This window comes from Pelodiscus sinensis, chromosome 3 (assembly GCF_049634645.1).
Source record: "Pelodiscus sinensis isolate JC-2024 chromosome 3, ASM4963464v1, whole genome shotgun sequence".
In the NCBI taxonomy this organism is placed as follows: Eukaryota; Metazoa; Chordata; order Testudines; family Trionychidae; genus Pelodiscus; species Pelodiscus sinensis.
Window position 1 is genome coordinate 191,166,655 of NC_134713.1, and position 22,409 is coordinate 191,189,063.

Sequence of the window (22,409 nt, forward strand, 5' to 3'; positions counted from 1 at the left end):
TAGTCTAGCCCGTGCACTAGTACATACGAAGTGGCAACCGACTCAGTGGTTGGCCACTGGCTTAGCCTGGACCCCGGGGAAGGGGCCATGCTTAGGGGCTCAAGGACCCCGTAAGACCCCGACATACGTAGGATGGTGGGCTCGCTGGGCCTCCCCCACGGGCGTGGAGTGGGAGCTCACACCCATGAATCCGCCACACTGCGGGGTTTGAAGGCGGTGGGCTCACAGGGCCCTACCCTCCAGATGGAGAGTGGGAGCTCACACCCCTAAACCTGCCACATGGAGTAAAGTCCTCCAGCTCAACATTATTTCAAAATAAAAGCTTGTAGTGTAAACACGCACTATGTTATTTCAGAATAATGTCAGTTACTCCTTAATAACACTGCTGTGTAGACGTACCCGTAGTGGAGCAATATTATATTACGGATCTGATTCTCTTTACTTTCATGCACCTTTTAAACTTCCCCGGCAATGAAAAAGGGTCTAAGGTAGAAGACTATAGAGTGATATCCTTGCCTCCCCCAGTCAATGGGAGTGTGTGTTATCATTAACTGCTATGGAAGTAGGATTTCAACCAAGGTGCTGACTAAACAGGCAGATGTGATGTACAGGATAAACACTCAAACAGGAGAAAATGTGGAGCACCATCAGCAGAGAAATCATCTCTGGAGGTTCCATGAAGGAAATGGATTTTAAGTAGGGATGTGATGGAACAGATGGAAGGCACATGAAATGGGAGGCTGTTCCAATCAGAGGAGATGGTTTGGAAGAAGTTTCAAAGTTCATAGTAGGAGGAAGATTTGAAGGTTCATAGTTAGGAGTGAGAAAACAGAGGGAGAAGTGAGATCTGTCTATCTTTCTAGGTTCTCATGTGGCACCCATCACTGTGGTATTTGAGATAAGAGATGAGATCATGTTGGAGGTATTCTTGGAAACAGCTCTGAAGATGAGGAACATGTGAGCTTGATGAGGAATTGAAGTCGGCAGGTGATTTTGGAAGATGAGTGAGATGAGCCAGGTGGCAGATAAGGAGGCTGAATGTAGCAGGATTTTGGATAGATTGCAGTTGGCGGAGTGGGGGAAGGTAGGTTACTAGTGGAGGAGGGTAACAGAGGAGGTTGCATTAATCAATGAAAAAGATGAGCAAGGTTCTAGCAGTAGTGGAGGGAAGAAAAGGAGGGATGTATAAGATATTGTACAAATAGAGTTGGCAGGATTAGCAAGAACTTGTATCTAGGGATGATAGGGAGGTCGGAGGAGGACAGAGGAATTGGTACAACTCCAAGCTTGTAACACTGGAGACAGCGGAGAGACAGAAAAGAGAGGGAAAGAAAAGAGAATTTGGTGTTACAGACAAGAAGTTCAATTTTGGACATAACTAATTTGACATTACAATGGCCTTTCTGAGTGGAGACTATGGGGGAAAGGACTAAATTGTGGAGGAAGATTCTGGTGTTGCTAGCATATTGGTAAATCTGCTACAAGAGAGGATAGCTCCAATCACATGGGAGGTAACAAAACTATCAAGGAAAATAAAACTGCACACGGGCCAAAAATACAAGTTACTTGTGTGAAACATGAAGGGCGTAAAGGAGTTGTTGAAGAGTAAATGGGCAAGCCAGCAACCAGGTTGGCATGATAGAGCTGCAGGAACCTATGTCATTTCACATATTAACAGGCCACAGGCCAACATGCCTGCTCTTTCACCATTTATTCACTGGTCTTTCCTACTTTCTCTCCATAACCTGCAACACCCTTCCCCTCTAGATCCAGCTGTAGTCTGAATGGCCATATACGCATCACATGATCTCAGTGCCCTTTCTATTGGTACTGTTCGTTTCCCCAGTTTTTATTCTGAGGACTAAGCTCCTTATCTGTATAAAACATATACATTTTTTTCTCTTCAACAACTTTTGCTGAGTAAATGGAAAAGAAGGAAATGAGGACCCTAAAAGATGCAGCTCTAGACCAAGGAAAATAGAGACATAAGTTAGTTCAGATGTCTGTCTGGGAAGTCTGATACTGTATCTAGTGGATAGAGGATAGATAAAAGAGGAATGCATTGGTCCAAGTTGTCTTTAAGAAGGTAAGAGAGTCTCTTTCAGATCAGAATGATGGTATGTAAAGCTTGTGTATCAGATCAATCACACTAGCAGATGAGACTGGCATAAGTACAGGCAGTCCCCGGGTTACGTACAAGATAGGGACTGTAGGTTTGTTCTTAAGTTGAATCTGTATGTAAGTCGGAACTGGCGTCAGCCGCTGCTGAAACTGATCAGTTTCAACCGCGGCTGAATCTGGACGCCAGTTCTGACTTACATACAGATTCAACTTAAGAAACCCAGGCGTCTCCAAGTCAGCTGCTGCTGAAACTGATCAGCGGCTGATTCCAGGAAGCCTGGGGCAGAGCAACTCTGCCTTGGGCTTCCTGTAGTCAGTTGCTGGTCAGTTTCAGCAGCGGCTGACTTGGGGACGCCTGGGGCAGAGCAGCTGGGGTGCTGCTGGGTTGGTCCAGTAGCGCGGCTCCTCGGCGCTACTGGAGCAACCCAGCAGCACCCCAGCTGCTCTGCCCCAGGCGTCCTGATTCAGCCGCTGCTGAAACTGACAAGCAGCGGCTAAATCAGGACGCCTGGGGCAGAGCAGCTGGGGTGCTGCTGGGTTGCTCCAGTAGCGCCGAGGAGCCGCGCTACTGGACCAACCCAGCAGCACCCCAGCTGCTCTGCCCCAGGCGTCCCCAAGTCAGCCGCTGCTGAAACTGATCAGCGGCTGATTCCAGGAAGCCTGGGGCAGAGCAACTCTGCCTTGGGCTTCCTGTAGTCAGTTGCTGGTCAGTTTCAGCAGCGGCTGACTTGGGGACGCCTGGGGCAGAGCAGCTGGGGTGCTGCTGGGTTGGTCCAGTAGCGCGGCTCCTCGGCGCTACTGGAGCAACCCAGCAGCACCCCAGCTGCTCTGCCCCAGGCGTCCTGATTCAGCCGCTGCTGAAACTGACAAGCAGCGGCTAAATCAGGACGCCTGGGGCAGAGCAGCTGGGGTGCTGCCTGGTTGGTCCGGAGCGGCGCTGCGGGACCAACCCGGCAGCCCCCAGCTGCTCTACCCCAGGGGTAGGCAAGAAAAGCCTGGTCTGCTGGGGGGGGGGTACAGCTAGTGCCAGCAGACCAGGGGGGACAGGAGCAAAGCCTTGGAGCACACCCGCAGCGGGACAGCCCGGGCGCGCTTGGGCTGTCCCGCTGCGGGCGTGCTCCAAGGCTTTGCTCCCCATCTCCCTGCAGACCAGGGAGACGGAGAGCAAAGCCGCGGAGCACGCCCGCAGCGGGACAGTCCAAGTGCGCCTGGGCTGTCCCGCTGCGGGCGTGCTCCAAGGCTTTGCTCCTGTCCCCTGGTCTGCTGGGGGGGGGGTCCTGTACCTATGGGAAGCCGCCCTGTACCTATGGGAAGAGACGGAATTTTTGATAGCCTTGAAAACAGGTTCTGGAAGAGAATCATAAAGATGAAATGAATGCAATAAATGAAGCGATCAAAAAAAAATAATGATGGGAAACTGTAGGCATCTGAAAGGGCATAGATTACATTACTGGAAAAAGAAAAAACTGCTTTGAAGCCAAGGCTCCCTCTAATCATTTTCATCTGTGTGTGGATTTTTTCCATCCGTGTGTGGAATAATTTTGTATGTGCACTGAGGTATGAGCAAATGTGCTCATCAGTACAAACAAAACAAACAAACTAACTGTGAGCACTCTGCTAATCAGGTGGGCAGCATTTGGACCCCCTGTATGGCTGCACAAGTGCATAGTTTCTGGGGAACACTGTTTGAAGTCCATTAATGGAGTGGAAGCTACAAGGGTTTTTAAGAGTAGTCTGAATGGAGAGGATCAGACAAAATGGGGTTGGGTAAATATTGCCCTTGATTATACAGGGACAGGAGAAAAACAAACATAGAGGGCTCATTCTCAATTATATTGGTTACATAAAAGTTACTCTGGAGTTACATCAATATATTCCAATGAAGACTCAAGCCCAGATGTTGACCCAAAGGCTACGTCTAAACTGCAAGCCTCTTTCGAAAGAGGCTTTTTTGAAAGTATCTTTCGAAAAATCCTCTTTTGAAAAAGAGAGTCTAGACAGCACGAAGATTTTTCAAAAAAGCGATTCGCTTTTTCGAAACAGAGTCTAGACACTCTCTTTCGAAAAAGCCCTGTTTTCATGCAACAGGGCCTTTTTTAGAAAGATGACTTTCGAAAAAAGGCGTTATTCCTCATAGAATGAGGTTTACCGCCGTCGACAAACCACCGTGTTCTTTCGAGTTCCTGTGGACAGAACACAGTAGTAGTCTAGACGTAGGTACAGTTTTTTCGAAAAAAGACCACTTTTTTTTAAAAGAACCCTGTAGTCTAGACAGACCCAGAGTGTCTAGAATCCCCTGCAAATTCTGTTCCTGGATATACCCATACAACTCCCATTTAAATAATCAAAAGAGTTGCACTACTACCATACGTCTTCATCATCACCACCATCATTAAGGTATAGTAATCCATTTCTTGGATTCCCAATAAAAGAAGCACTAACTGTCCCCTCTTTGTATTAATCAGCATGCCTGTTACTTTCAACTCCCGTCCAAAGAGTATTAAAATTATTTATTTTACCTAAAGAAATGTGAACAAAACTGGGTATATAACTTCATTTTAATTTTTTAGTTCTTTATTCAATTCACTTAAATCAGTAGCAAAAGCTTAGCTTTAGGCTCACATCCTCATTAATTCTGTCACAGCTCAGAAAGCAGAGGCGAGGAACTGAACCTTTTGAACAGAGTAACCAGTAAAAGTAAGAAACTCAGATCTTACAGAAATAGAAACCTTCTCCTGTAAGAAAAAAAATACAATTTATTTATTTAAACTCCTTTGTTAAGAACTTTTTCAAATAATTTTAGTTTAAATTTTGCAGTGAGGGTTTTGAGCTTCAGAAATAGCATAATCAGGCTTTAAAAAGATGAGATTTTATTGGTAAATGTCAATCTACGTTAATTTATCTGTACACACAAACCCACAAAAATGTACAGATAGATGAACGGAGACAAATACATCTTAAGCTCTTCTTAGAATGTGATTGAAGAATATTTACTTTGAATATTTAACATGTGAGGTTGTTAAAGCTTTATAACTGTAAAACAGAAATGAACTTTTTAAATCTCAACAGCTCCAGTTGTCATGGTCATGAGGGGATGACCAGCAGCCTGGGGACTAAGGGTTTAACTGTACCTAGCCAGGTAGCAGTCAGCCAATAGAAATGCAGGTAGGAATTTCAAACTGAGACAAAGGAATTTTTGATTTTTCCCTCCTTTGTCCCTGGGCAGTTGACTCTCCAGATATTGAGGGGGACAGACAACATGGCCCTCTCTAAGAAAAGACTCTTCACCATCTGTAAGTAGGGCAAAGTCTAGATAAATCCATTAGATTTTATTGTTTTATGGTTTGGGAATGGGAATCTTATGTCTGTGCATTTAGAATTGGTTTTCCTCTCTTTTGAAACTAAGTTTTGGCCAATGGGAATTCCCAGGAGTATGTTAATTGGTGACTTTTTCCATCTAGTCATTATACTTGCAACAGGAGGATGGTTTTGACTGGGGGAAGATTCCGAAAGGCACCTACTTGTCTGAAAAAATTAATGGGAATTAGAGACTTGATTATCATCTGGGATTTTGAAAATCTCTTCCTAAATGTATAAGGTCCTGATCCTGCAATGAGGTCCACATGAATAGACCCCATTCCCCAGTGGAGCTTTATGTGGATGTAGGTGTTACCCCAAAAATATTCTCACTGGAGACCACCCAGGGTTACACTAGGATGGGTTTATTTCCACTAGGTAAAACTAAAGAGGAGTAAGCATCCACCAAAGGTTTTAAACTAAAGAAGATAGAACTCTCTCTCTCTCTCTCTCTCACACACACACACAGACAAGCAAGCAAGCACACACCCCTCCATCCCTGCCCTCAGGCACTCACAAACTCACACAGACATATGGGTTGTGGAAGGAGCCAAGGGATGTGAATCCTGGAGGGTCTGTCTGCTCATCATGTCTGGGAAAGCTGATCAGGAGGAGAGACACTGGAGAGGAGCTTCTCAGAAGCAGGGGAAGGAAAAAGAGAGAGTCTCATATATGCTCCCTCTCCTTATATTGTGTCTGAATGGCCCCTGTGACTCATTCACCTTGTCATCAGGGAGCATGCCCAGACTTCCCTTTATCCAGCAAGGAGCATGCCCAGACTGTGATGACTCATTGGAATGTGCTCCATTGTTCCAAGCAGGGGTGGCCTGTGAGTATAGGCCGACTCGGCCGTTGCCTAGGGCACCGCCTTCAACAAGGCACCCAATGATGACATCACACCATTGAGGAGGCGCCAATCGTGCATTCCACCAGGGGTGCCAGCTGCCGGCAGCCTGCCTTGGGCCGCCCCTAGTTCCAAGCCTTCTTCAAACACACTCACACTCTTTCTCCATTCACTCAGGGGAGAATGCAGCTTAGAGAAAGTTACAAGCGAGGTGGCTGAGAGTTAAAAAGATTACAAATTTGCCGCTTACAGTAAGTTTCTGAGAGTTACACAGATTACAAAGTTTGACAAGATCACAATGAGTTGCAGTTAAAAACCTTAGACCTTGCAGTTTGGTGTAGCTTTAGAAAATCCATGTATATACATTAAGTAAGCTCAGGCGGAGGCTTTTTTATGCAACCGTAGGGATCTATCTATACTTGTGGCGTTCATGAAGCAGGCCTATGAAAAATTAGAGGGCTTATTAGAGTAGAGTGAGGTATCTGCAAACAGGGTGGGATTTTCACAGGTGCTCTGTGTTGGCCTAACTCTACTCCCAGTGAAATTAGTGGGAGTTTTAGCAAGACTTTAATAGGAGCAGAGCTATGTCAGTGCCGAATGCTTTTGAAAATCCTACCCTCAGGATGTACTGCCTGACAGATCACTAACAAATTAACTCCATTGGCTTATGTATGTGTCAGATTATCAATGAGGATAAATTAAGGGACTGGTTCAAATCTTAACTTACTAAAAATCAAAAGAATTCATTCTGGATTTACTGTAGCTCAACCTCCACAAAACCGAATGTTCTTTGTTGTATTTTAACTATCCATCAATAAGTAGACAATGGCCATATAACAGTATTTCTGAAATTTCCTGATTTCTCCTTCAAAAAGCAAACATATCATGATTTTTACCCGGGGTGGCTAGACTGGAAAACAGAAAAAAACAGACATACAACTCTTCCTGTGTTCGTTCATTTCCTCTTTCTTCCAAAACATGAGCAGATTTGTTCAGTTTGGTTTTGTTATGCCGTTACATCTTCCTTCAGATTCCTTTTCCATTTTTGTGATGGTTATTTCAAGGCCTTCCTTCCATGAAGAATAAAACTGTGTAGGGTTTCTTAGGAGCCTAGCTGTACAATGTACTGTGAAGTAACCATTCTGCATTTTTTAAACCCTCAATAGGTGCTCCGTGGACTACAGTTATTTTTTATACTTCTGCATAGCCCAGAAACTGAGGAAACTTGTGGGTTGGCTGAAGGCCAAATCAACCAACCAGCCAGAGGGAGTTAGCAACCATAGCTACATGGAGAAAAGGTGAGATGCGTCTACACGTGAACAAAATGGTTGCTGCTCACATCTCTTCCCGCATGGGTTGATGCTTTGCTGAAGTGGTGGGTCTTTGGTGCCAGGGCTTCCCACTCTCAGAAGAAGATTGGATGAGAGGCCTCTTGAGTACCAGTGAGTAAGGAAAATATCCCTTTCCCAAGAAAAACAGTGGGTGTCTATAAATACTTTGATCCTTGGACAATTTAGTGGACACCACAATCTGCTGATTGGAAAGTATCAGGAAGACTCTAGTGTTTGTGGTAGTCTTAGAGCTGAAAGTACACCTGTAAAATAGTCTCTCTGTTTATGTGGAGGTGGGGGTGAGGAATAGCCCATTAATTCCTGTCTGGGAGAAAGCCCCTTGAAGAAAAAAAAATATCATAAATTATCACAAAATGATTGTAGGTTTTTCGGGGGCATTTGAAGTCAGGCAAGTGAAAGCGTGTGTTAAAAAAATTGTTGTATGTTGCTAAATACACACGTTAATTGTATGCAAATTGCCGGTACTTTAAAATTGCCTGCCAAAAGGGTTTACCTACAATAATGACTAGGAGTGGAGAAACGCTATGCTAAAACTTTGTAGTACTAAACTTTGCACTCTGCAACAAAGGTTAGGTGTATAAGCTATGTGTCGTTGCTGGCTAGAAAAACAGTTTATTAATAGGCAGGTGCAGATAAACAGACTTTCAAAGTTCAATTCATTATTTTGACCTAGGCCAACATTCAAAAGTCAAACATTTCCACACTGCGGTATCAAGGAGATCCCAAAATTTCCACAGAACAGGAAATAAATTGTTGATAAATATTGACTTATTATTGGGAAATCACAATGCATTCTTTGAAGCTGACACTGTTTTTGGACATTCACTTATTTACACAGCATTCACTCCGGCTTTGCAAAGAGAATAACTAGCAATGGTCTGAGGATAAAGACACCAATGACTTATTATTTCCCATGAATACTCTGAGAAAAAAGAGTGATTTACGCTTTGCTTGTGTGATACAATACATTTCTCTCATAGCAAGCTGATTTCAACCAGGAACACATCTTAACAATCACCTCTTTTTCCCTATTTTATCCATATTTGAATATATTATAATAATAATTAATAATTAATGAATATAAATAGTGATGATAGCATTGAATGTACATTACCTTTGCTATTTCCTCTTGAAATGCCACTAAGTTCAAGTACGATATATTGACCAAGTCTGGGCCATAGACAACAGTTATCATTCGATTCTCCAGACGACCTCCTATGTTCCCAGCATCCAACTGTTCACGCAATTTTGGATCCTGCAAGTAAATGTATTATGAGTCAGTAAACATCTGATTTGCAAAATAACTTGCATTTTGAGAAACATGAACATTTTAAGCATCATCTACATTTATGGTCTGGTTCATTCCTCACTGCAAATAACGGAAGATATCACCTCTGGGAACAATGTATGAATTTATCTTGATTTCCCAGCAAGTCAGATCTCTGGGTGGGTACTGCAAAGAGACAAATCATCAGGACCTCTTAAACTTTCCAACCCACCTGGCCTTGAATGTTAATCAAGTGCTCATAAGTGCTTTGGCGAATCACAGCCATAAGGCCTGATCCAAATTCCACTGAAATCAGTGATTTTAATGCATTTTGGATCTGGCCCTGTGATGGGGTGGACTAAGCCTGGAGGCCAGAGAAGGGCCATAGAGAATTCCTAAGTTGCCTAGAGAGGTTGTGGAGGAACCAGCCAATCAGGGGCCAGGAAGGCCTACAAAAGGAGCTGCAGGACTAGAGGCAGCTGATTTGCAGCTCAGCCCTGGCAAGTCAGTCTGGAGCGGCTGCTGGCAGAACCAGGGACAGCACCCAGTCCAGAGCTGTTGAGTGACTGATGGACTTTAAGGTGAAGACCTGAGCTAAGGGCAAAGGAGGGAAAGTCTAGCACCACTTGCATTCAGAGTGAGGCAACAAACAGAGGGAACGGCATCAAACCGATAGAAACTCTACAGAGGGCACCGGGATGGGCCTCTGTTAGAGGTGCACCTTGGAAGGGGTTTGTGACTTGCAAGTAGGAACAAGAGATCCTCCGGAAAAGGGCTTTATTCCGGAGGATCGCGCCAGTCTAGACGCTCTTTTCCGGCTTTTCCCCAAGCCGGAAAAAAAGCGGCGGCCATGTTTATTTAAATCCCGCGGGGGATTTAAATATCCCCCGCGGATTTCCCTATTCTGACTTGCCTGCTTTGCATGCCTATTCCGTCTTATGTGGCCAGTCTAGACGTAGCCTTGGAGTAGTGTTGGAAATAAAGGAATGCACATCATTTCTACAGAGCGAAGAGATATTTAATTAATTTTGCCACTAAATATAGTACCTGAATTTTGGCACTGGTAACACAATAATTTGCAAGAAAATGTTTCGGCATATTTGGTTCAGTCTCTTGGCTTTTGATGATTTCGATTGCCAACATATCTGCTTTGCAAACTTAAAACAATGCACGGCCCTTGCTCTGAAAAGTTTACAGTCTTCAGACAAGGACAGCTCGATGGACAATTTTTTAAAGTCAAATTGATAACATTCCCTCTCTCCCCCCTCCCCGCCTCTGTAGAGGACTAGCACAATCCAGTAGCACAGACTTCTTCCAAGAGTAAAAATGTACAGGATGTTATAAATATGAAAAAATTGCCTAGTAAATCAGATCCTTTTTGGGTTAAATTGCTGTACTATTTCTAAAACCAACACTCGCACTCCTTCAGAAAAGTTAAGACATTATGAAGTCTCTCTAGTGAATTGAATCACTTGTGATCTGTGAAAGACAGATATAATAGCAGTTCCCATTTAGCTCTCATGTAAACTTTTCCCCCTGTTAAGTAAATGTAGTTATTATTCATGCGACAGTTCTTCAAAATTTGAATACCCTCTGAAAGACAAACTAAGTGCTGATTGTCCAATACAAATGGGATTTATTATAGCAGGATGGTACATTTCAGAGTGTGAAAATGGCCATTTATCTTGGAAAAAAGAGAGATCTCAGCATAGGAGGAATATCAACATGCTAGTAGACATTAATCTAACAAGGACATCTGATAGATATTGCATGCATTTGCATGCATGGCTTACGTGTATCTACTGAATGCTTAGCCGGCTTCAAAGGAATATTTTCAAGTTCCACATGCTAATTGGGAGGAAATAGAAAAGCTGCCTTTCATGGAATGCTGGGCCTCTTTAAATATTGGGTACAAGGGTAAATTACGTAGGAAAGGAGACAGAATAATGAGCTTACTCATATATGCTGTAGAGGAGGAATATTATTGTTTGTGCTCTGAACCGAAGCAGACCTCATGGATAAACAAAGTTAATGACAGGTTTTCACACCTAAGACACACACAGAAAAGGAAAAGAAAAGCAGGCGAGGTGACTATGGGAGCTTGACGGCAAAATGAAAAACACAGAGAGGATGGTTTGCTGCTGGGAAAGGAGAAAAACAGACCAAGAAGACTTTTCTGTCAACCAGAACACAGTGCAGACGACGTTTGCCTGGTTTTTACCCAAGAGTAAAAATAATAAGGGCAGAAGTCCAGCACCAGTGAGGGAGGGACTATGCGTGTATTTCACTGAATGTTGTATGTATAGATACCAATCTTGTGAGCATGAAGCACATGTGCATTTGATGCCAGTTACTCAGAGCCCTTAGAGCAGGGGTGGCCAATAATTTTTGATGGCGGAGGGCACTTCAAGATTTTGGAAAGTGGTTACAGGCTGCACTCTTTAAGGGTATGTCTACACTACAAAGTTAATTCGAACTAACAGACGTTAGTTCGAATTAACTTTGATAGACGCTACACATGCAAACCGCTAGTTCGAACTTAATTCGAACTAGCGGAGCGCTTAATTCGAACTAGGTGAACCTCATTTTACGAGGACTAACGCCTAGTTTGAATTAGCTAGTTCGAATTAAGGGCTGTGTAGCCACTTAATTCAAACTAGTGGGAGGCTAGCCCTCCCCAGCTTTCCCTGATGGCCACTCTGGGCACCACCAGGGAAACTCGTCTGCCCCCCTCCCGGCCCCGGAGCCCTTAAAGGGGCACGGGCTGGCTACGGTGCCCGTGCCAGGTGCAAGCCTGCAAGCACCCAGCCATCAGACCCTGCATCTGGCATGACTCGAGCCAGCCACCTGCTGCCACCCAGCCCTCCGCCTCTTCCCGGGACCAGGCTGGCGGCTCCCGGGAGCCTGCCCAGGTCCGCAAGAGGCGGGCGCCCGCCTGGTCTAGTGCAGACATCGTGGACCTCATCCACGACCTCCGCACTAGCCACAGGAAAGTGGCCGTCTAGGGCAGGATAGCTGCCAGCCTGGCCACCCAGGAGCAGGTGTGCATGAAAATCAAGGTGGTCCACTGAGACCCCTGACCCTGAGCTTAGAATGGCCGTACTGGGTCAGACCAAAGGTCCATCTAGCCCAGTAGCCTATCTGTCAACAACAGCCAACACTAGGGACCCTGGAGGGGATGGACCGAAGACAATGACCAAGCCATTTGTCTCGTGCCATCCATCTCCAGCCTTCCACAAACAGAGGCCAGGGACACCATTTCTACCCCCTGGCTAATACCACTCCATGGACCCAACCTCCATGACTTTATCTCACTTCTCTTTAAACTCTGTTATATTTCTAGCCTTCACAGCCTCCTGCAGCAAGGAGTTCCACAGGTTGACTATTTGCTTTGTGAAGAAGAACTTTCTGTTATTAGTTTGAAGCCTGCTACCCATTCCTTTCATTTGGTGTCCTCTAGTCCTTCTATTATGGGAACTAATGAAGAACTTTTCTTTATGCATCCTCTCCACACCACTCATGCTTTTATAGACCTCTAACATATCCACCCTCAGTCTCCTCTTTTCTAAGCTGAAAAGTCCCAGTCTCTTTAGCCTCTCTTCATATGGGACCTGTTCCAAACCCCTAATCATTTTAGTTGCCCTCCCCTCTCCCACCCTCTCTCTTCCCCTCTCCCACCTCCTTTTCCCAGTCTCCCCCAGTTTTGTTCAATAAAGACAGATTCTATTTTTGAACACACGTGTCCTTTATTTTGTACATCAGGAAGGGGGACTAGGGAGGGGTAAGTGGAAGGAGGTGAGGGAGGAATGGGGTACGAGCCCCCAATGGGGAGGACTGGGGTGGCTCTGCAGGCTTCTCAGAGTGGAAGCTCTCCTGAAGCCCCTTGATTGACACACACCCCCCCCCCGGATGGCAGCCTGCGGCAAGTGCAGCCGGGCTGATGGCCGAGTGCTGTGATGTGCCAAGTGTGGGTACTCAGGGCACTCCAAGCCAGGACTGCTTTGCAAGCGGGGCACCCCTGAGAACTGTCTGTCCGGGGTGGCGGTCAGGTCCCTTTAAGCGCAGCCCTCGGCTAGCCTGAGGCAGCAGCTCCACGCTCTAAGTCCTAATCTGATGCCCTGCCGGCACTGCTTCCAGCCATCCTTAACCTCAGTTCAGGGTCCACTCAGTGTGGACATGCTAGTTCAAATTAGCAAAACGCTAATTCGAACTAATTTTTTAGTCTAGATGCACTAATTCGAATTAGCTTAGTTTGAATTAACTAATTTGAATTAAGTTAGTTCGAATTAGCGCTGTAGTGTAGACGTACCCCATGATATTAATGGAGGAGAAGCAGGGTCTGGGATAGAGGTTGGGTGCAGAAGGGAGCTTGGGGTAAGGGATTGGGATGCAGGAGGAGGGTGTGTAGGGTCTGGGAGGGAGTTTAGTTGAAGGAGGCAGTTGTGATCTGGGGCATGGGACTGGGGTACAGGAGGAGGTACAGGGGTTTGGTATGTGACCTCTTGGATGCACAAGGGGGTACAGGGGTTTGGGATGTGACCAAAGGCTGGAGGTGATCGTGATCTAGGGCAGGAAACTGGGGAGCAGGGGTTTGAGTTGTAACCTAAGGCTGGAAGTAATTGTGATCTAGGGCAGGGGACTGGGGAGCAGGGGTTTGACCTAGGGCAAGGAATTAGGGTGCAGTATCTGGGAGCGGTATGGGTTCAGGAGGGGAGCAGAGTGTTTGGGTTATGTAGCATAGGGGGCAGGAGGCTTGGGGAGAGAAAGGGAGGTACTGGGGTGCCAGAGGCAGGATTTGGCCTGAAGACTTACCTGGGTGACTCCTAGCCAGCAGCCCAGCAGGTTTCTCAGGCAGTCTGCCCTGGCCCCGCAGAGGCTGCAGGGGCCATGTGCATCAGCGAATAAGAGCTGGAGGGAAGTGGGGCAGTGGTGCTTCCCGCACTGCCTCTTCTTCAAACAGGCAGCTCCCATTGGCTAGAAACTGGCCAATGGGATTGTGCTGGGGTGGGGGTAGCACCTGAAGCTTTCCCCTATCCTTCCCCTCACAACTGTGAAACACAAACGGCCGGCAGCTGCTTTTCTGAGCAGCATGTGGTCATGGGGGACAGCAAGCAGGGAGTCTGTCTGAGGCTCCCCACTGCAATTGCAGGCTGGATCTGGTGGCTTGGTGGGCCGGATCTGGCCTGCAGGCCATATTTTGCCTCGCCCTGCCTTAGTGTCCAAGAACAGGCTCTTGAAACCGGACAGTCTGAACTGGAGGAGCTAAGGGAGACAGAGCAGTGCAGAGAAGAGACTTTTCAGGACACAGTAGAGCAGCCATTCTCCAGTTTCATAGCTTCTGTACTGCTGAGGAGGATAAAAGCCTCAGCAAAGGAAAATATCAAGCTGGAAAAGAGGGAAAGAGTCCCATAACAGGGACCCTTGTTACCACTGAGTTGATACTAAGATACCCTACAGGGAAGAGGACAGGCAGAGAATAGTAATAGAGGATTGAATTGTTAAAATATAGATTGCTGGGTTTGAGATGACTGGGAGAACTGCATGACGAATTGCCCATATAGGCTGTGTCTAGACTGCAGGGTTTTTTTTTAAAAAAGGAGCCTTTTTAAAAAAAAAACGTCACCAGACTATAGCTGCTTTCTTTCTAAATTAAATCGAAAGAACGTGGCTTTTCTTTCGACAGCATTACTCCTCATTTCACGAGGAATAACGCCTTTTTTCGAAAGTGCTCTTTCGGAATAAGGTGCTATGTAAGGCAAACTGTGCTTTTTCCAAAGAGAGCATCTAGACTGCCTGGGTGCTCTCTTTCGAAAAAGCAGCTTGCCTTTTCGAAAGTACTGATTGTAGTTTAGCTGCTCTTTTTCGAAAGAAGCTTTTTCGAAAGTATCTTTCGAAAAAGCCTCTTTCGAAAGAGGGTTGCCGTGTAGTCGTAGCCATAGAGTGAATGTTGTCGGATATCTCAATGGACATGCAGTGTTGGTGAGAAACTGGAGGTCGTAATACTTGTAGGTGCCAATGACGTTAAAGAAAGGTAGGAAAGAGGTTGTGGAGGGATAGCTCAGTGGTTTGAGCATTGCCCTGCTAAACCCAGGATTGTGAGCTCAATCCTTGAGGATGCAATTTAGGGCAAAAATTTGTTGGGGATGGTACTTGGTCCTGCTGTGAAGACAGGGGACTGGACTTGATGACCTTCCAAGGTCCCTTCCAGTTCTAGGAGATAGGCAATCTCCAGTAATTTAAATTGAAGCGCTCGGGAGGAGATTTAAGTCCAGGATCTTGGTGGTAACATTCTCTGAAATGCTTCTAGTTTCGCATGCAGAGCCAGTTAGACCAACAGAACTGCAGGGTACCAATACAGGGGTGAGATGATGGTATTCAGGGCAGGAATTTTGCTTTATTAGGAAGGGGAAACCTTGTGAGAAAGGAGCCTACAAAGGAAGGATGGGCTCCATTTAAACCAGGGCTGGGTGATAATTTTTGAAGGGGGGGGGCCACTTCACAAATTTTGGAAGAGGTTGTGGCCTCCCCAGAAGGGGTGGGGCCTCAGGCGGAAGGGGCAGGGCCAGGAGACTTAAGACCCTCTCTTTGTTTCCCACCACCAATTGGCAAGACTAAGCCTGATTGGCCTGGGATAGGGGATCATGGGAAGGTCTTTGCCCCCTGTTTCCACCCTACCAGGGGCACACGGCACCTAGAGAGAACTATTAGCTGTTTTGAACATCTGGTGGTTCCTTCTAAGCGCCTTGTGCCCCTAGCAGCAAGACAAGACTTTGAGCACTCTCCCCACCCCCAGACCAATCAGGGCCTGAGGGCAGGGGAGTGCGTGACGTCTTTCCCCTCCCCCCACCCTGCCAGGGGTGCGCAGCACCTAGAGAGAACCACTAGATGTTTTGAACAGTTGGCGGTTCCTTCTAGGCGCCGCATGCTCCTGGTGGTGGGAGGAGACTTCTTACGCTCCCCCCCCAGGCCAATCAGGACCTACAGGTGTGGGAGCACATGAATAATCTCACTCCTCTCCCTGCCTTGCCAGAGGTGCGCGGTGCCTAAAGGGAACTGCCAGCCATTTTGAACAGTTGGTGGTTTTGTCTGGTGCTGCGTGTCCCTGGCGGGGAAAGAAGACTTTGGGCGCTCCCCCATCCCCAGGTCTCGATTGGCCTGGGGGCAGAGGAGAGGCAAGGCAGCTGCGGTCCGCATCAAACCAACTTGGTGGGCTGGATCTGGCCCATGGGCACTGTCTTGCCCACCTCTGATCTAAACCAAATGAGAACCAGTTTGCTCTCATGTAAAATTTAAAAAATTGTACAAGAGTTTTTAAAGTAAGGCTTGGAGGAAAACTGACAGGTACAGAGGGACACGCCGTTCACACACAGACATCCCTTAAGGGAAGATTTATTAAAGCGCATTCTCTATCCTAGTAAAGATGAGAAGACAGAAATTGATAAAGTACAAGGAAGAACTGAAGAGACAATCAAACAAAAAAAGTCCCATTGAATTGTACCACATGAAGGCAGAGATTTAAATATTGACATATTTGTAATACTTGTATACAAATGTTAGAAATCTAAGATCTATCACTGGTAAACTTGAGCACATGGTATTTAATGAGGATACTGATATAACAGCCAAAGTAGAATCTTGGTGGAACAATGATGATCAATAATGACAATACCATGGTACAAAATATCTAGGAATGACAGAGTAGGTCATGCTGGAACAGAAGTGGCACCATACGTTAAAGGAAGCATAGAGTCAAATATAGCAAAAATCTTAAACGAATCAAATGGTACAATAGAATCTCTATGAACAGAAATTCCTTGCTTCCACATAAAGATGTTAAATATAGTTTAATCGACTAATCGAATAGTCGATGTAATTTGTATTGACTATTCGATTCGTTGACAAGGGTGCCTCCACCTCTGAAATGTAGCAAGAGCCCTGCTGGTTCTTGCTACATTTCAAAGGCGGAAGCACTGTGGGGAGCACAGTACCGCGCTACCTGCTTTTGAAATGAACAAGAGCCCCTTGGCGAAATGAAAACACACTTTTTTAAAATAACTGTTTTTGTTAGTAGCACGTGCGCTGGTCAACAAATAACTGCATCTACACACCTAAAATTCCTTAGCCATGTATTTTCCTTAACTAGGAAAACACTTTAACCAACTACATTTTTCAATGGATTTTATTGTTAGGCTTTCTCTACACTCCAGTTTCAAGTGAAGCTGCGGCTGTTCTTTAAAGTGAAACTGTGGCCATGGCACAAGTACTGGGAGAGAGCTCTCCCAGCACTCCATGTAAACCACCTTTGTGAGGGGAGTAGCTAAGGGTATGTCTACACTGCATTCCTCTTTCAAGAGAGGAATGCAAATGCAGACAAATGAAACCGCAAATGAAGCGCAGATTTGAATTTCCCATGCTTCATTTGCATAATCGCGTCCAGCCGCTATTTTGAAATATCCTATTTTGAGATAAAAAATGCCGTGTAGATGTGGTTATTTTGAAAGAAACCCCTTCTTTCGAAATAACCGTAAGGAATAAGGGTTATTTAGAAAGAAGGGGTTTCTTTCAAAATAACTGCATCTACACAGCACTTTTCATCTTGAAATAGAGTATTTCGAAATAGTGGCCAGACATGATGATGCAAATGAAGCATGGGAAATTCATATCTGCGCTTCATTTGCAATCTCATTTATCTGCATTTGCGTTCCAGAATGCAGTGTAGACATAGCATAACAGAGCTAGGAGATGCTGTAGGTTGATTCACATTGGCGCTTTAGAGCACTGTAACTTGTTGCACTTAGAGGAAATTTATTTGTGCACATCCCTGAGCCAGAAAGTTACAGCATTGTAAAGTGCCAGTGTACCCTTGGCTTTAACGTGCTGTGAGAGTGTAATAAGGCATTAGTTAATTGTTTCTAAAGTTTAAATCAACATTTAATATTTCTGTAGAAGAAAACATTCAGTGAGTTCAAATTCAGGATTACACTGCTCTGGACATAAATTCACTGGTCCAGAAGGGTGCACTGCCATGGGAAAGGTAGTTTGCTTAGGCTTAAAGAAAGCTGCAGATTGCCTACAGAAACTGTCAAAACAAGGATTTATGGAGACATTCATTGAAGGTGGCATGCTGGATGAAGAGTGTTGTCGGTCCGTTGATTGTGGTATTTTTTGCTTTCAGTTTTACAAATATAAGTGGTGCAAACTCCACTTGAGAAAAATGGTTTGTAAATCTAATTTGAACCATATTTGCCATCAAATAAAATTGAACATTTCATTTAAAACAAAAACGAAGACTGTAACCGGCCCTGTCACAGGAGACCTGTTTAAAAAAACCTGAGCAACAAACACTCTCTGTAATAATAATGGACATTGGCTGGTTAGTATGTTTTTGTGCACATATTCTGCTCAATATTATTTTTTGACACGCAGAATGGAGCCACAGCTATCATTGAAAAAGATTTATTCGGGTATTTTTTAAAATGAAAGGCCCTTGAAAGGTGCAGAAATGAAGAGCTGTCTCTGAAAAAGAATTGAGGAAATGCTTCTGCAGGGAACAGTATCCCATTGTCAATTCAGAAAAATATACTGGAGGATTATCCTAGTGACCATACATGACCAGTGAATGTCACTATGCATCAGTGACCTGATATCAGTGGAAGCAATAGAAAGACGTGACAGGTAGAGTTTGTTTCTTATTCACGGTGGAATACGGAGAACACCCTTCATACCTGGATGTATTTCATTGCATAAAATTGGCCAGTCAAACTGAAACGGAATACATATTCTCCTGCAAATGGTTGATATATCAAGTGTAGTTGCTTTTCATTGTGACCACTGCCTAAATATTCAACTCCGATTCATTGTTCTTTGTTTTCCATGATGTCACTTTGCTACACAAAGCCAAAAGAGACCAGGAGAAATGACTGGCAACAGAACATTTATTGGGAGAGGTTTGAAGACATGGAAGAATTTTCAAAGTTCATTCCACCAGCAGGCCCTCAGTTCCTGGCATAAGAAAATATCCCTTACCTGGTCAGTGTACAAGAAAATTGAAACCAGTGGTTCGGCATGTGTTAGGAATGTGCTCATTTCCAACCATGGTGCTCCCGTAACTGAAAATGAACAGCATGTTGAAATACTTTAAAAAGTATTCACACTCGGATCAGGACAAGGTATTGCTTTTCAGGGCCTTGATGAACCAGACAACTCTAGCATTAGAAGAAATGACACTGACATTTTGGAGCTGGTTAATTCCACTAAGCCCAGCCTTTTGAACTAACTGACAAGCAGGTAGGGACATTATACGTCTCACCAGTGTCAGAACGATTTAATAGATTCTGCTGCAGCAGTCCTGAGAGAATGTGTTGTTGAAGAGGTGAGACAAGCCACATAATTGTGTGTCCTTGCTGACAAAACTAAAAATGAATGCTAAAAACAGAACTGCTGTGGCTCCTAGTGCATAACTATGGAAAAAGGAATAATTCAGGAACGAATTTTAACATACTTCCACATGGAAAATCTAAATGCTGAATTGGTTTCTAACTTGATCATTCAAGAACAGAATTGGGCAATAAGTGGCTAGCGGGTCAAATGTGGTTCACCATGGTTAGCCCCTGGTGGGCTACCAAATGCTTTATTTACCTGAGCATCCGCTGGTATAGCCGCTCAAAGCTCCTGTTGGCTGTGGTTCACCAATCCCAGTCACTGGGAGTTGCAGGAAGTGGTACATTCCAAGAGACTGCTTCCTGCAGCTCCCATTGGCTAACCACAGGGAATCACAGCCAATGGAACTGCAAGCAGCCATACCGGTGATGCTCAGGTAAATAAAGTGTCCGGCGGCCCATCAGGGGCTAACTGCATGTGGCCCATGGCTGGCTTACTGCCCACCCCAGTTCAAGAACCATGGCATTTGAAGTTGTCCGTACTCTGATGGAGTTTCTGTGTGGAGTGCTCATTGAACAGGAAGTGCGCACATTTGAATTTGAGAAAAGGTTACAGATGCTACATACATGGATTATGCTTAACCCTGTTATTCATAGAATCCTAGGGCTGGAATAGCCCCCAGGAGGTCACCAAGTCCAGCTCTCTGCCCAAAGCAGGACCAATCCCAACTAAATCATCCCAACCAGAGCTTTGTCAAGCCGGGACTTCAAAACCTCTAGGGATGGAGATTCCACCACCTCCCTAGGTAGCTCATTCCAGTACTTCACCACTCTCCTAGTGAAATAGTTTTCCTGTTCTTGTAGAGACATGCTCTAGCATCACCAAGTGTGAAGAAACGTTTCTGTCTTCTGAAGGAGGACTACGTGTTCCTCAACAAGCACCACGAGCTTTTTTTTAAAGCACCACAAGAGCATACAAGCTTGATGGAGTTTGGAAAGCCAGTTGACCATTTCATTATGATTCCCTCCGAAAACAGCCAGGGAGATATGGCACAGTAGCGGCTATTTCAATTCAGACTGAGGATGGCCAATCAACTTGTATTGCAAATGGCCTTTGGAGAGACATCGTCTGCCTAATACATTGCCAAGAGCAGTCCAGAACATATCAAAATTTATTTCTAAATTAAATAAAAATTAATGGAGATTGCCTATCTCCTAGAACTGGAAGGGACCTTGACAGGTCATCAAGTCAAGTCTCCTGCCTTCGCAGCAGGACCACGTACCATCCCTGACAAATTTTTGACCCAAATGGCCCCCCCTCCAAGGCCCCCCATCCCAGTGCACTCCATCCTCCACATGAGGCAGGCCCCCTAGCAGCCCTCCATCCCAGAGCAATCCCTCCTCCCCCTAAGGCAGGCCCCCCAGCGCCCCCCATCCCAGTGCACTCCCCCCTCCCCATGAGGCAGGCCCCCTAGCACCTCTTGCTCTGAGGCAGACATGAGTGCATTGGGATGGGGAGACAGGGGGGCCTGGCTCAGGAGGAGGGGTGGGTGCAGTCCCAAACTGGACAAAGTGGTACACCTTTTGCTTAACAACTTTGGCTCTCCCCCCCCCCTTTTTTTGCTTAAGAACTTTGGTGAGAGTGCGGGGGGGGGGGGGAGTCACTCAAATTAAAAAAAAAAACTGGATCCAGTTGCAACCCCCCTGTAAGTTGGTGGCTATCCCCCTGGGGGTCGTGACCCACAGTTTGAGAAACGCTGATTTAAACCATCCTCTGTATCAGATGACTGGAAGATAGCTAACATGACACCAATTTTCTAAAAAGGCTCCAGAGGCAATTACAGGGAAGTAAGTCTAACTTCAGTACCAGGCAAATTGGTGGAAACTCTAGCAAAGGGCAGAATTGTCAGACACACAGAGGAAAATGCTATGTTGCAGAGGAGTTAACACGGCTTTTGGGAAAGGAAATCATGCTTCACCAATTCACTATAATTCTACTTGAGGATCAACAAACAGGGAGACAAGAGTGATCTAGTGGCCTTAATGTGCCTACACTTTCAGAAAATCTTTGACAAGGTGCCTCACCAAGGGATCTAAAGCAATGCTCTTACGCTGTCACGGGATAAAAGCGAAGGTCCCCTCATGGATCAATAAATGCTTAAAACATGATACACAGAAAATATGGATAAATGGTCAGTTATGTAGAGAGGTAAATGGAGGGACCATTGGTCTGACCCAGCATGGCCATTCTTACGTTCATTCTTCTCTCCACAATTTGAAACATGATCAACTAATTACTAATAGCTTCATTTATAATCCACTAGAAAACTTACCTGGTGTTGCCCATGGCTGGGATGGGCACAGGGTGGTGGGGGCTGTACAGCCCACTTGGTGGCTTCTCTCTGGGGCTAGCCCAGAGCAGGAAGGGGGCCCACACAGGCTGCCTGCTGGCTTCTCCCCATTCCATGCATATCCTATGCATATCCCATGCATACAACCAGACCCTGACCTTGGTTTAAGTTATGATAAGAGGAAGCTGCATTCCAGAGTGGTCCTAGCTGTAGCCAGACAGGAACCCCCCCTTGTAACATCCATTTTTGCTTGCCTGGATATGCAGGCTCAGTAACCGTGAATGGCTGTAAACAGAGATATGCCAATTGCTGACCAAGAGGCTGCCGAGAAGTGCCCTTGACTAAATCCCATATTGATACGAACACACAGCCATCCGCGGGGGGAGGAATCTCTCGCCCAGTAAAAAAAATGTCTAGTACTCACAATTTAGTTATCTCTCTTGCAAGTGTAAATTAAGTTGAAACTTCCTTGTAAGAACTGGCGCCACAAAACGGACCAGTACAATTTGGCATCTTAGATAAGAAAGAGGATATGGGCCCCTATGGGTATAAAGATGGGTCCAGCAACACATTTACTCTGCGTGTCAATCTACTATCTATCTGCTGGTTGGGTTAGGTGATTTACCTCCTGAGGTTCCAAGGGGACCTCGTATTAGTCTTTCCTATGAATTGAGAGACCGGCCCTGGCCTGACATGCTGGAGTCGAGAGGCACAAAAAGGGGTAAAAATTGTACCTGG

The 22,409-nt window shown here is 45.4% G+C and overlaps 1 protein-coding gene and 1 long non-coding RNA gene across 11 annotated transcripts in view; one reads left to right on the forward strand and one right to left on the reverse strand.

The window, feature by feature from the left end:
• The window catches only part of PLCB1 (phospholipase C beta 1), a 771,739-nt gene that overhangs the window by 322,121 nt on the left and 427,209 nt on the right, over positions 1-22,409 (reverse strand). For all 8 annotated transcript variants that reach the window (XM_075925687.1, XM_075925686.1, XM_075925693.1 and 5 more), the window contains one exon: positions 8,789-8,929. In XM_075925687.1, coding sequence (XP_075781802.1) covers positions 8,789-8,929 — 141 coding nt within the window. The remainder of the gene's footprint in view (positions 1-8,788; positions 8,930-22,409) is intronic.
• The window catches only part of LOC112543548 (uncharacterized), a 31,161-nt gene continuing 15,200 nt past the window's right edge, over positions 6,449-22,409 (forward strand). For all 3 annotated transcript variants that reach the window (XR_012903037.1, XR_012903035.1, XR_012903036.1), the window contains exons 1-2: positions 6,449-6,573; positions 7,489-7,620. This is a non-coding gene — a long non-coding RNA (uncharacterized LOC112543548). The remainder of the gene's footprint in view (positions 6,574-7,488; positions 7,621-22,409) is intronic.